Genomic DNA, 15059 nt, shown 5'->3' with positions numbered 1-15059 from the left:
AATACAATTATGTATGCTATTTTTTTAGTTAATATTAATAAATATTAAAAAATAAAAACGACGGATATGCGAGAAATGCGACATTGACTTTCTTTTATGTTTGATCTGATAAAGGTTTCTGTATTTTTCGGACCATAAGCGCACTTTTTTACTCTGAAAATTCAACCAAAAATTAGGATGCGTCTTATGTCTTATTATCCGCAAAATACGGTATATAACTGTTTTATATTCCAGCGGTGCTATTCTGAACCGCTCTCGCGGCCGTAGAACACACTTTTATCTCGCGTATTTTGTATGTAAATAAAATAAAAGTGTGTTCTACGGCCGCGAAAGCGTTTGGAATATCACTCCAGGTTTGAAAAAATTAAAATATGTATAACCTAAGCATCAAATGATATACTTTTGCACTTATCAAGTTTGTTTTTTTTTTCAAACCGATCTCACGTAAAGGTGAAGAAAATCTTATGTGTCGTTGTTCTACGATCATGTTGAAATGTTTGTCGCAGGAGGCAAAACTAGCAGTTTACAATGGACGTCTGGTGCTGACTCTTATGTATAGGAGCGAAGTATGAAATTGGAAAAATAATGATGAAAGTAGATTGAATGCTGTTGAAATGCGATTTCCCAGGCAAATGTGTGATAAAACGATGCTTGATAGGTGCACGAATGTCGAGATCCGTGCTCTCTGTAAGGCTGAGACAAGCGTTCTCGACAAAATTGAGAAAGGGGTGCTGCGTTGGTTTGGACTTGTAGAGCGGATGGACAGCGAAAGAACGGCTAAAAGGATCTACGATGCGAATGTTGATGGACGCAGAAAACGATGAAGACAGAGAAAGACGTAACACGATCAAATCCAACACATACTTGAAGAAGGACATGTCAAGAGCAGGAATAATCGGCATGTGTGCATGATGAGATGTACGAATGTAGAGGAAGCGAGGTCTATATGCAAAGACATAGTGATGTCGCGTTCTATTCTCTGCCTACCCTCACGGGAAAACGGCGTGTTATGTTTTCAAATAATTATATATTGAAGTTCGATAGTTAACCTTTATGAAAATATTGTGCTGCCAGAAACTCGCCTTTTATCCTCTCGTTATCTGCTGTGATCACACCGTTATGAGCGTAATCCCATTGCCCAGGGTTCGCGACGTGGACACTAACGAGTTGGACTAGTCAGTAGTGTTGCCAGTGGAATGCAACTGGGCATTCGCAGCATTTAATAGGATCACACCCCCCAGCAAGATGTGACTCACTGCGACCCTACTGACGCGACGGTTCGAACCCTTAAATATATATACTAATTTTATCATTCTTATCTTTGTATTGTATAATGTTTAAGTCGTCGTGGATAATATTACTTACCTTGCAATGTAGTTTAATAAGCTTTCATTTCCTTTCCTTCCCAACTGAATAAGACTACTGGGTTATTTTACTTTTTTGTATAGTAGTTACATCGGGCTAAACTATAGCTTTATTGTATTTTATTTTATTATGATATTTATTTCGTTTATTATTATTTATTTAAATTAAACTGTTGTATCAGCGTAGACCGTAGAATATTTAGTAAACAAACATATTTGCAAAATAATAAGAAATAACGAAGTACGGCAACATAGATTGTATTTATTTATTTATTTTGTTTATTAACTCCCAAAAGGCATTTACAAAAAATAAAAATAAAATACATGCTAACATACTAAATAATAAATACAGAATATACAGAAAAAGTATGTGAAATTAGTTAGAAAGGATATAATAAAAAGTTTTACTAAGTAAAAAAAAAAACAATAATAACAAAGGTATGCAAGAAAAAACAGTAAGCATATAAACAAAAAGTGCAAAGATATAAGCCTATGAAATAAATTCTGTTAAGCAAAAATAAATTGTATATGCAAACATGATCATATTTTTTGAAAATCTACAACGAATTGCAAAATATTTATTTTAAATTTAATAAGATTGCAATACGATTTTAAGTGTTACAAATGTGTAACGTTACAACCACTCCTTTCTAGTGTCAATCAATTAGCGGGTTTCTAATAAATCGTTGACCCAAGAAAACATATTGATGAAGTGTCCAGAATATATGTTATCATTTTTAACAGATACGTATAAATTGCTTAAGCTTACTTGACGCGTGTTTGGTTTCGCACTTCGTATGTTCGATTACACTTATATAATAAATTATTATAACACCTTTTTCGCATTTAATTGACTTATTGCTTTTTTGCAGGTGTGAATTTGCTGGAGACGTTTAAAGATAGCATGGTCTTGGAGTGCAATTTAAACAGGTATGATAATTATTTTTTTCAATTTAGTATCTTTATTGAGATCCCTTGAAATAACAAGGTTCCACCTGACATTGTATTATTTAGTACAGTTTGTTTCACACATTGTATGGATACAGTTGACACTTTTAACACTTTCTTACTCCTTTAACTTTTGTTTGGCTATGATTTACTCGTGTGGGTTATTTATATATATCTTGAAAAATAGATAGTTAAACTTACGAATTTTTCGTTTTTACATACCTGTATTTGAAAATATAAATATTTGAAAATATCTCGTATTTTGCTTAACGTAACACCACGTTTCAGCACCATTTGCTAAGTGACTTTTTTAGCACAGTCTTTTAAGGTTTAATATTATTATTATTGTTATATATTATTGTGTATATTTATTCATTTATTTCGACTGCTTACGCCTTTGACAAAGTATAAAATAATATTGTAAAACAATTATAATAAAACAAAACACCTGAACACAGTATAAAAAATATTGATACATGAAATAAAATCAGCAGAAAATATGGAAATAGTAAAGGAAAATAAAATAAGAAATTATAACATAGGTATGCAGCAAAGCAACAATAAATAAAGGGTTTAAATAAAAAAGTATTGGAGTAACAGAGGCGATGTATCATAGCATAAACAGGAAAACAAGTATAACATTTTTATAATTTAGAAACGAAGTGATTAAACAATAATGATTTTAATTTGTATAAAGATAAATGAAATAAGTCTATGTTTCCATGTTTGTTTGCTAACATGTGGAACCGTGAAATAGGTGAGTATTTGGCATAATTTGAACTATGCAAATCAATAGAAAAAGAAGTATTTTGTCTCGTCCAACGCTGTCTCACATAAAAATTCACACAATTTAAAAGTTCGGGACTGTCAAGAACATTATTTAATAATTTGAAAAGCAGCCCTAAATCTGAAATTTCCCTTCTATCACTAATACATATTAATTTTAACTGCTTCATTAAACATTTATAGTTTAGCTCTTCTATTGGAAAGTTTAATTTGAAATTTATAAATCTTAAAAACTTGTGTTGGACCTTCTCCATACTGTTTATATGGGTAACATAATGAGGAGACCAAACTGAGGACCCATATTATATTGTATATATAATATATATAGCTTTCGAACGGGTATTTTAGTATCTAGTGAAGCTGCTACGAATATTTTCTTGCAATTTTTACATATCAAACACTTATTTTGTATTGCAAGTATGTACTTAATGTTTTTTTTTTGCCAATAAACACCGTATTTTGGCACTGAACTGAACTGAGTATCCATTAGATGGTATAAGTGTATATAGAAGAAATAAAAACTTGCAGATGGAACTGTTTTCATTCCATAAAACAAACAACTCAAATTGTTAGAACCATATTTGTTTGTTTGTGTATTTTGATTTAGGCGAAGCAATTTGTTTAAAATGTAAAACAATACTAGATTATAATATGTCTCGCTGCTTCACAGCGCGTGGGTAGTTGAAATTTCTGAACTAAAATATTTTAATAACAATATTCCTCGGTTCGCCTTTAACTTCGTATATTCAAAATAATTTCTAAGCGTTCCCTTTACGTAAAGCCTTTTGTGATTATTCTATTCAATACGGTTTCCAAATTATACTTATTTTTACCTTTCCAAACCTTCCAAGAATCTTACTATTCAACCCCTATTTGTTTTATCTCTAAAATATGGGTAAGCTTCGGTTGAAAATACAACAACAAACCATCACGCCGTTTCCCCGTAGGGGTAGGCAGAGAGGATAGAACGCCATAACACTCTATCTTGGCATACAGACCTCGCTTCCTCTACATTCATACATCTTCTCATGCACGCACGCCGATTATTCCTACTTTTGACATGTCCATCTTCAAGTATTTGAAGGACTTGATCGTGCCATGTCTTTCTCGGTCTTCCTCGTTTTCTGCATCCATCAACATCTGCATCGCAGATCCTTTTAGCCGTTCTTTCGCTGTCCATTCGGTCTACATGTCCAAACCAACGCAGCACCCCTTTCTTGATTCTGTCAATAATGCATGTCTCAGCCTTACACACTTCACGGATCTCGACATTTGTGCAACTATCATACATCGTTTTACCACACATTCGCCTGAGGGATCGCATTTCGACAGCATTCAACCTACTTTCATCATTATTTTTCCAATTCCATACTTCGCTCCCATACATTAGAGTTGGAACTAGAACTCCGTTGTGAACTGCTAGTTTAGCCTCCTGCGATAAACATTTGTTTGCCAAAGTAGATTTTAGTGCACCTTTCACCCTGTTCCCGGCACTCACCCTCCTTTCAATATCTTTCTCGGCTCTTCCGTCCCTAGTAAACATAGTTCCCAGGTACACAAATTCTTCTACCTGATTCAGAATATCTCCGTTCACGCTGATCTCACATTTAGTTATATTTTCGTCCCTTTCAAAAACCATCACTTTCGATTTATCAACATTCATAAGCAAATCGCTTTTCTTGCATACATCGTAGACTTTTGTTACCAAGAATTGAAGGTCTTCTTTGCTGCTAGCAAGAAGCACGGCATCATCCGCATACATCCGAAGACATAAAATAACTTGAAAATTAAATAACTTTTAACGATTAAACTGTAATTTTATATTATGTTCTACGTTCTATGCTTTCAGTATTATTTGTTTGATTGATTATTATTTTCAACATATAATAACAGAACTGTAGAATATTTTAAAGAGAATATGGAAGTCCAGGCATTTAAAAGACTATGACTCACCATTCTCCCTATGTTTGAACATTTAATTTTCCTCAACTCTTCCATCTGTTGACCTTTGTGAAGTTAGAGTTCCTCATCATATAATGTCTGAAATAAAAGTTTTTTTTTATTTGGAAATTTTAACCAATTTGTTTGACCAGTCTGTTGTTTTTAGTTTCCTGTAAGATATTGCTTTCAGTAATAAGGCTGCCTAAGTGCATATATTTTTGTATTCGAAGTATAATAAATAAATAAATGTGTTTTTAAGGCAATAAGGAATGTTATTATTGAATTTATTTTTGAAGCGCCAACTTTGCGCTTATTAATTTGAATTATTTTAAAAAATCAACTTTGTTCTTAGTAACTTATTTAACATTTTACTACCGACTGGTTTCAAACCTACACGAGCTTCTTTATGCCAGATTTATGAATGTAGGTATTAATCATTATAACTAAAACAATCATAATTTTAATAAGACACTAAGTTAAATGTTCTACATGTTGAAAATAAAACATCGAAATTAGAAATCTTAGAAATCAATTTGGCGATAAATAAAAACAAACCATAAATAATTAGATAAGCAATTTTTCCTATAGTCCACTCCTGTCTAGTTTTAAATAAAAATACAAATGCCCGAGTTTAAACCCCCTCATCCCTCATCCCCCACCTCAACAAAAAACAAAATACTACACGACGAAAAGACTTGACTTACTTTCTCCATATGTTTAGATTTAATAATTAGTAGACACTGTTAAAATTATAAAATTATAAAATATAATAATATTTATTAATAAGATCTGATATATTTAGGGGAGGGTATTTTTCCTATAGAACAAACCTTTTGAACTTTTTCAAAGATGGTGAATGGTAATTACATTTATTTTTTCATGCATTTCATAATATATACAGCTTTTTGTTCACTTTGCCCAGCTGTATGAAACAGTACTTATGATTTTCTTGTTATATGACTTTAAAATATTTTATTATTTAATTTTGTTTTTTACATTTATTCTTGAATTGTTTAAACTTTCTACTGAAAATGCCGTATAATTTTAAGGTTATTTTTTAAAATATAAATTTAGTATAATTTTTAAGTTTAATATTTTTTTTTAATCTTGGGTATAGGGAAATTTATGTTTTCAAAAATATATATATATATTAAGCCAAATATGCTAGTATTATAAATTTTTGTAAAAGGCAGATTTGCTGTTTATGTTAATAAAATAAAATAAATAAATTTTAATCTGCTTTAAAACCGGTCGGTAAAAAAATTCATGGTTTAAAACAAATTATTTTAAATTATTACATTTGATGGACATTCTATACTAAGGTCCCCGACCACAGAAGAGACGTGCTTCTCACCAAGTCGCTCGTGTAATGGGAACACATTGCGAACAGAATTAGAGTTTTATTTTTACATGTATAGGTTAATATAAATCTCGTCAACATTCTTGAATTGCGGGAATCCCAATAATAACTCTGCACTCTGCACATATGTATATATTTTATGTGTACTGCAAATTATCAAAATGATGTAATCAACCCATAATGAAAGCCTCTGGAGTTTGATGAATTCTGGATTTTCCCTGGCGGGATTGATTTTGATATACCTAAAATATATCTCCATCTCTGTTGTAAAATGTTAATCTTATTAACTCCTTATGGGGTCGAATCCAGTCATTGTCTACAAACATTTGGACAATCTCAAAATATTGTTGATTAAATCAACTGTGCCCCTATTAAAATGCGAAGTTAACATGTATCTTCAATTTTATCTACAAAGTAAAATTAAATTTTCTGTATGAAAAATATAATATGTGTACATTAAAAAAAAAATGTTTCTGTTTATAAATGTACCAGTGAAGATAGCGTTTGTAATCGCGGCCCTGTCTAAGATATATAAAAAATTCAGGCGTTGTCTAGTAGGTGAAATAATTCAATCAGATAAAGCTCACCCACATCCATAAAGGTTTCAGCTCTTAAACTTTAAAAAAAAAACAGATGGAAGAAATGAAGAAATATGACTTCGGCAAATAGTGAATGTTACATGGTCTAAATGAGCCAATTAAACCTGCCAACGACAGGTCATATGCCCTGTTTATGTTTATACTTACTTATTTCCTTCTCTAAAATGTTATATGTCTCATTGTAATATGTTTATAAAAATATTGCTTGTAAAAATCATCTGGATTGAATATTTTTTTATTACTGAAAATTAAATTACTATCTCTACTATCTACTTCGGTATGTTCTACCGGCTTGTCATCTCGACCTCATATGACCGAATCCATCCAGTAAATGACGCCGAAAATTTAGTCCGTATTCCTTACATTATTAAAATTTAAAGTAGTTCTGTTTTAGAGCATAAATAAAATAACTTGATTTTATGAACCACTTTTTATTGACACAACTGACTAGTTCCGGCAACTACACGTTGCCTTCTTCATGGTTACATAATAACTTATTATGTAAGTTTTAAAGAAAGCAACGTTTAGTTTCCGAACCTAGTTGGTTGTGTCTAAAAAAGGTGTTCATAAAGCAAAGTTATTTTATTTTATCTCTAAAATATAGCAATGATCCACAAAGTTAGTGCTACAAATATCAAAAAAATTCAAATAGTTATCATTATTTTACGTAATGGGAAACGTTAATGTTAATACATATATGTTTTCAATTTAAATAAATTTTGTATTTCGTTGTATAATTTTTACATATTTTTTTCTGAATAAACTAAAAAAAATTAAATAGGTTTCTGTGATAAGAAGTGGCTACTTCAAAGCGATCATAAGCTCAAATAAATCGCAATTCAAGGTAAAAATGTTCACTTGGACATGATTTTATATGACTTTTGACAATTTCTGAAAACTGGCCACCTCAAAACAATTAAAAAATCAAATAAATTGTAATTTAAGTAAAAAACTGCTCGGTGGAATAAGGGCACTCTCAATGAGTATATATGCGTACCGTGAGGCACTAGACCTGTCGGTACATGCCGATGTACCTACCTCAAATCTTAAAGGTGGGGGTCGGTAGTGTATCTTCGTAATCGCTCGGGAGAATTTATCTTCAACCATGGCGTCATAATGAAGGTGTCATTATAGTGCCTAGATATGTGTACCGTGGTGTACGCGTCCCCTTGGTACATATCGATGTGCCTACCCATAACTTGAAGGTGGGGTTTGGTAGTGTATCTTCGTAATCCCTCGGAAGAATTTACCTTCCACCGTATCGTCATGGTAAAGGTATGAGATCCTTAACTTCCCATTGTAATCTTGGCCCTTGGGGGGTCACCAGCTTATTTTTACTCGTAAAGGGATCGCGTATTCAAGAAGATTGAAAAACACAGGTTTACTAAACCTACTCTCTAATATTTATGAATCATCGAAAAAACTCATTTTTTAAATAAAATAGCAAATGGATTGTATCTAAATGCACCTTCTTATATGTAAAAGTTAAATACGTAAGAGTTAAATATGGTTTTCATTGATAGACCACATAAACACATTTAATGAAATCGTCGTGTTTACCAAGCGACGAGTCTAATATAAACTACAATCTCAGCAGTGACAGTTTTCAGCTCTTTTTTTCAGCGCGCCACGACGCTTTTCAGTACGACGTCAGCCGTCGTCAGGTTTTCCCGCCTGAAATATTCTTAGGCGAACGTCGGCGTCGCGACGCCTCTTTATCCAGAAGCCACTTTTTCCTAATGTCTGAACAGAACTTCGCGTAAACAATTTGATTTAGTAAAGTGTTGTGTGTTGTGAGTTGTAAGTTTTATAGTCGAACTGTTGTTAAGTGCATTAGATTTAGATTTGCGTGTTTTCGAAGTGTTACTTAAACGTAATAAATAAAATACGTTATTTAATATTGACCACATTTTAATCAAAAATTAAAAACAGATTCTCAATGCTCATTCATTGTACAGGGCTTTAAAAGTGTTCAATAAATTATCCGAAGAAATTAAATAAAAAGAAACTTCTGAAATATTAAAAAATCCATTGAAAAAAATATTTTCTTCTTTATAAATTTTGATGATTGTAATGATTGTAATGTCATTAAAAGTTTATATTAGTCTTAAAATTTTATTAACTAACTTAATGAAGCATAAATACTATTTGAAATTTCACCAGTGATTTGGTTTTGTCGTGACTGATATCATCAGACTGGTCGGAGACTAAACAAATTCATGTATTTAAATATCATATACAATGAAAGCTCATGTTGTCAATAATTATTTTCTTTGATTATGGGATTTAACGATTTTGAATTTAATTAATTGATTCGTTGTGCAATAATAATAGCAACGTTTTTAATTAATATATAGTTCCACTAAGAAACGTCAGCTGAGAAACTCTATATAACTATATTGATGAAAATATTTTTGTGTGCATGAGTGTCGTACACTAAAATACAAAGAAATACAATGGTTTACTAATTATTTTTCTTGATATAATTTAATTACATTCTCTAACAACAATTTTCTCTGGGTGTATTACTGCTAAAGTAATAACTGTATTAATGACATGATTTCATATTTGATATAATTACATTAAATTACAGTAAATTGTATTTTAAGTCATACCGTGTTTGCTTGGATTGAAACAGGTTTGTATTTAGCTCAACTTGATAATGAGATGTATTTCCTTTTTGGCCTGTTTCAATTTAATTGTATAATTATTCAATACATAATGTATAGATATACGATAGGTATGTGCTAGGTTAATTCAAGTATCATTTTTATTAATAAAACAAAACTTTATTCTATTTACTGAAACTTAATTATAACATCATAACTTTTTTTAAATTAACTTATTTACTTTAAAAAAAAAAAAAGGAATTATATGCTATGGATAGGATATACGTGTGGTGGATTGATTTTTACAATATTATTTTGTATTTATTTAAAATTTATTCAGCGTCTATTCAGATAAAAATCCTCAAAAGGGATATCGAGTGGAGATTACTCAGCCTCATAGTGTACCGGTTATTACGTTTGCCTGGCAGTGTATAGATAAAAATGATTATAAAAAATATAATACAATGGGATTAAGATGATTTTTTCATTAAATTACTATATTTTATTGATCGTGCCAGTTGGATTTTATCCATGGTGTGAAATGGGCCTATGACTTCGCTTTTCTCTCTGGCTATAAAAATATAATCTTGCTAAGTGCTTTATATTAGGAAGACACTAATGTTGTTATTTGTTACATTTTGTTCGAATAATATTATAATCTTCCAAACTATTTTTTAGTACCAGTAGTAACTGTAATCATTTTTAATTTAAAAAGTGGTTAAGTAATTTTGGAGTATTAGTAAGATTATACTGTCAAAGCGACGATTTACTGCAGTTTTTCTTTAACACGAAAAAATATTTAAATTACTTGAAGTACGTTGTTTATGTTAATATATCAAAGATAATTTTTTTTACATTTTTAATGTTGTAATGTTGTAATGTAATAATGTTCCTTGTTACAAAATAATTCAGATTTATGAGTGTAGATAATATATCGAAACAAAAATCCTAAACCAGCGAATTGCCCACTACTCTACGAGGCGGATTCTTATACAATTCATTCATTATTCCACGTCCGCTCCCTTGTTGGAGCATATGGTGTCCACAAAGATCCTCCAAGCATCTCTGTCGGCTGCCAGCTCCTGTGCATCCTCCCAAGTCAGATTCGTGTCCCGTAGTTCTGACACGAACTGCCGACGAACAGTCAGCAGTGGACGTCTACGACGTCTAGAACCTGATGCCTCGTAAAGTAGCCAAGCGTGGTTACGGCTCTCAGGAGGCATCCGGTGTATATGGCCTAGCCAACCGTATCGCCTCCGCTTGATGACAGTTGTCACCGGCGTTTGCTGCGTCCGTTCTCTTATTACTTCATTCCTCATAAAGTCAAACCACCGCACACCCAAGATTCTTCTGAGACACCTATTTTCAAAACTCAGAGTTTTGCTATTTTGGGCCCTAGTGAGGTGCCACGATTCGCATCCGTAGATGAGAATAGGTGTTATGCGAGCGTTATATAGGCGGCATTTGGTTTTTACTTAGTAAATATCCGATCTCCAGATGGCGCCTGGTACTTCTAACCGCACTCCCAGTTCTTTTGTAAGCTGCCATTTTCCGTAACATATACTCCCAGGTATTTGAAACTCTCGACCCTTTCGATGACTTGGTTAGACAGAGTCGGGGGATTTTGGGCATCAAGGCATGAAGTGTTACACAACACATGGGTTTTTGCAATATTGATTTTTAAACTCATGCATGCGGAGCACCTATTTAGGCTATCTACAGTGGCCTGAAGACCCCTGACTGAATCGTCAATTATTACCGCATCATCGGCATACTCTAGGTCGCAGAGTTTTCGGGAGGAGGAGATGGATATTCCTCGATCTAGTAGAAGTGACTTTCTTAAGATGAAGTCCATGAGGATTATAAAAAAGGAAGGGTTCAAGGACGCAACCTTGACGAACTCCGGTGGTGACCTCAAACCAAACTGTGACAAGATCGTCGATTCTGATTCGGCATTCGCTATTTGAGTGTTCTTGTACAATAGAAATCCTAATTAATATTGTTTTTTATAATGAACAATATTTTAAGTATGTCCAAATGTTTATAAACAAGGCAAGGATTTGGCTCCCTAGTAAATAATGGTTATGAGTTTTAGGAGTAAAGTTGTTTATGCAAATTATCTACTAGTACTACCATCACGCCATTTCCCCGTAGGGGTAGGCAGAGAGAATAAACCGCCACACCCGTCTATCCTGGCATACATTCTTAGCTTCTTCCACATTTGTCATATATGCCCTTCGGTTCTGTCTGCTTTTATGCTTCTGTTGATGTTTGTGAAGTTAAAGAGCTGAAACCTTTATTTATGCGGGTGAGATTCATCTAATTGAATTATTTCACCTACATACTAGGCAACGCCTGAAATTTTTATTTTTCAATTTTTATACTTCTTCATGGACCAGGTGGATTAATCATTCACAAACATCAACAGATGAAAGAATCGAAGGAATATAGATGTTCAAATATGGGCAGAATGGTGAATGTTGCACAGTGTGTAAAGTGTCCACTTAAACCAGCCAATGACAGGTCGTAAGCCCTGTATATGCCTAGACTTCTATATTACCTTCTCTTAAATGTTCTTCATCTATGTTGTAATATGTTCAATAATTTGTTGTTACAATTCAATTTGGATGAGTCAAAACTTTGGTCAGTCATTTCTCAAAACTTGTCATTTCTAGTTATAGCTTTATGGAAGTGAGCCATAGATTTTTAAAGCGATATTGTTTTGTATTTCTGTTTGGAATAAAGATTGTCTTATCTGTGATCCATGGCTCCAATTATGCAATTTGATGTATTTTCGCTTCGTTATCATTCGGTGCTGGCAAAAATTTTCGACTAATAATATCGCAATTTATCTAAAATTTGGATTAAGATTACAATCATTACTGTTTATCAGAAATTGACCTGAATTAAGACAGCCATTTGAGATCTAATTGAAGGTAATAATAGCTGTCTGTTAATAACAGTACGTTTCCATGAATATGAATCGCAAGGTAAATTAGCAATGCCGTAATTGCAACGATTTATTGATCATTTAAAAGTTTAACATTGTACATATTATTTTCCAACTACTGTAAATATTTAATAAACTCATTTGTATAAAATTATGATAGAATAAAAATATTTAGAAAACGGTCGTTTATCGTTTTATTATTATTTTATTTACGGACTTTTCAGTCCACTTTGTTGCAATAGAATACTTTTTTTGTATATAGGAACGATTAAAATAAAATGCAACAAAAAGTAAAAAAATGAGAATGAAACAAATGAACAATAGAAGGAAAATAACGACCTCGAGACAAAATCTGGGCCCGTATTACAATGGGATGTTAACATGAACATTTATCTTTAATTTTATTTACGAAGCAAAATTTAGTTTTCTGTATGAAAAATATATTATGTACGTATACTTTTTTTCAACATGTTCGATTACAGGTTACCGACGAAGATATTTTAATTTTTTTAAAAAAGGGGCACATTTTCGTACATAAATATCTATTTTAATTTCTGCCATCTCGATGTGTATCGATGAAGCCCTGGTCTATTTTAGTGATTTTTTTAATAATCGGCGCGCGTGCATGAGAACATGTATGCATGTAAATAGAGGAAGGGAGGTCTGTATGCAAAGACAGAGTGATGAAGCGTTTTATCCTCTATGCCTACCTTTACGGGGAAACGGCGTGAATGTGCATATTGGTACTGGTTGTCCCATGTAGAAATAAAATAGACCAGTCACCTAAACCGCCACTGTATGGTTTATATTTGGATGATGTTATGCAAAAATGTGTTAAGCCACGCCAACCTTAAACCGAGCTAATTGATGTTTAACATCAGGCGCATTTAAAAAAAATATGATTGATTATTTAGCTTGGCTGTTGAGTTTAACACGTAAAATGTACTTAATAAAACAAAAAAGTGGAATAACACATTTTTGCAGAACACTTTAAAAACAATTACCTTTGTTAAATAACAATAACGCAAAGATGTTTTAAACAATGTTACTGCTTTTATTTTTATCTTTTTTTAATGTAAAATGATCAATAGTGCCTTCATATTTTATTGTGATGGAGAATTTTGTGTATTTAATTTTTTTTTTTAAATAAAAGCTTTAATGTCTAAACCTGACGTTAAAAATACCTTGGGATTTACTTCCAATATGAATCACCAACTTACAAAAAGTTAATGGCCTTTAATAATAAACTACTTGCGGGCAATTTTGGTAAAGGAAGAGTCTTATGCGGGGTTGACACATTTTTGCAGTTTTGTTTTCATATTAGCCACATATTGACCTTAATTCGCAACAATACATTAAGCTTCTTAAAGCAGCTTTACATTACAATATTTGAGTTTGACCAAATGTTCGCAGACAAAACACTGGATTTCACCCCCCCGGGAGTCATTAAGATTAACAAATTACAACAGGGATGGAGAATACCTTAAATAAGGGAATATGGAAGTCTAGGCATTTATCATTGCTACGCAAAGAATGAATGTCCGCTAATTCGGTAACACATTTTTTTTTTGCACCACAACAGGCCAGGAGGCCTAATTACAGTGGTGAATTACATCACAGAGCACCCAGGCTTGAGAAAAATCACATTTTAATTTTTGTGTTCTCACCGGGAATCGAACCTGGAACCTCCCGTGCGTGAGTCAAGCGTCTTGACCACTACACCACGGAGGCCGATGATCTGTCATTGGCTGGTTTAAGTAGCCACTTTACACACTATAACATTCACCATTCTGCCTATATTTAAACATCTATATTCCTTCAATTCTGCCATCTGTTGACGTTTGTGAAGTTAAAGAGCTGAAACCTTTATTCATATGTTTGAATTATTTCACTTACATACTAGGCAACATAAGCCCTGTAAATGCCTAGACTTCCATATTCCCTTATTTAAGTTATTCTCAATCCCTGTTTTAATTTGTTAATCTTAATGATTCCCGAGGGAGTGAAATCCAGTCTTTTGTCTACGAACATTTGGACAAACTCAAATATTGTAATGAAACCAACTGGTCCAAGAAGAAGTTTAAAAATTGAAAAATTATTTTCAGGCGTTGCCTAGTATGTGAAATAATTCAGTCTGATGAATCTCTTCGCAACAATAAAGGTTTCAGCTCTTTAACTTCACTTAAATCAACAAATGGAAGATCTGAAGAAATATGGATGTTCAAACATAGGCGAAATGGTGAATGTTACACATGGGGTAAAGTGGCCACTTAAACCAGCCAATGACAGGTTATAAGCCCTGTAAATGCCTAGACTTCCATATTCAGCTTTACATTGTTTTTAGTCCAGTTGCGTGGTTTTTGGTAACAACATCGACATATTACATAGAATTTTAAAGTCGACAAACTATTTTTTCAAAGCAAGAATATTACTTTTGGATCATGATTCTGATACTAACTTTTTTGCATAACGCCATCCATTCCTGGTATAGAGCTGAACACA

At 32.5% G+C, this 15059-nt stretch overlaps 1 protein-coding gene across 1 annotated transcript in view; it reads left to right on the top strand.

The window, feature by feature from the left end:
- The window catches only part of pyd (zonula occludens-like protein polychaetoid), a 197193-nt gene that overhangs the window by 50316 nt on the left and 131818 nt on the right, over positions 1-15059 (top strand). The window contains 1 exon segment of the mRNA XM_088242416.1: positions 2237-2294. Coding sequence (XP_088098542.1) covers positions 2237-2294 — 58 coding nt within the window.

This window comes from Micrasema longulum, unplaced genomic scaffold (assembly GCF_059751315.1).
Source record: "Micrasema longulum isolate JH-2025_06_02 unplaced genomic scaffold, ASM5975131v1 h1tg000136l, whole genome shotgun sequence".
In the NCBI taxonomy this organism is placed as follows: Eukaryota; Metazoa; Arthropoda; class Insecta; order Trichoptera; family Brachycentridae; genus Micrasema; species Micrasema longulum.
This window is presented reverse-complemented; position numbering and strand designations above follow the sequence as displayed.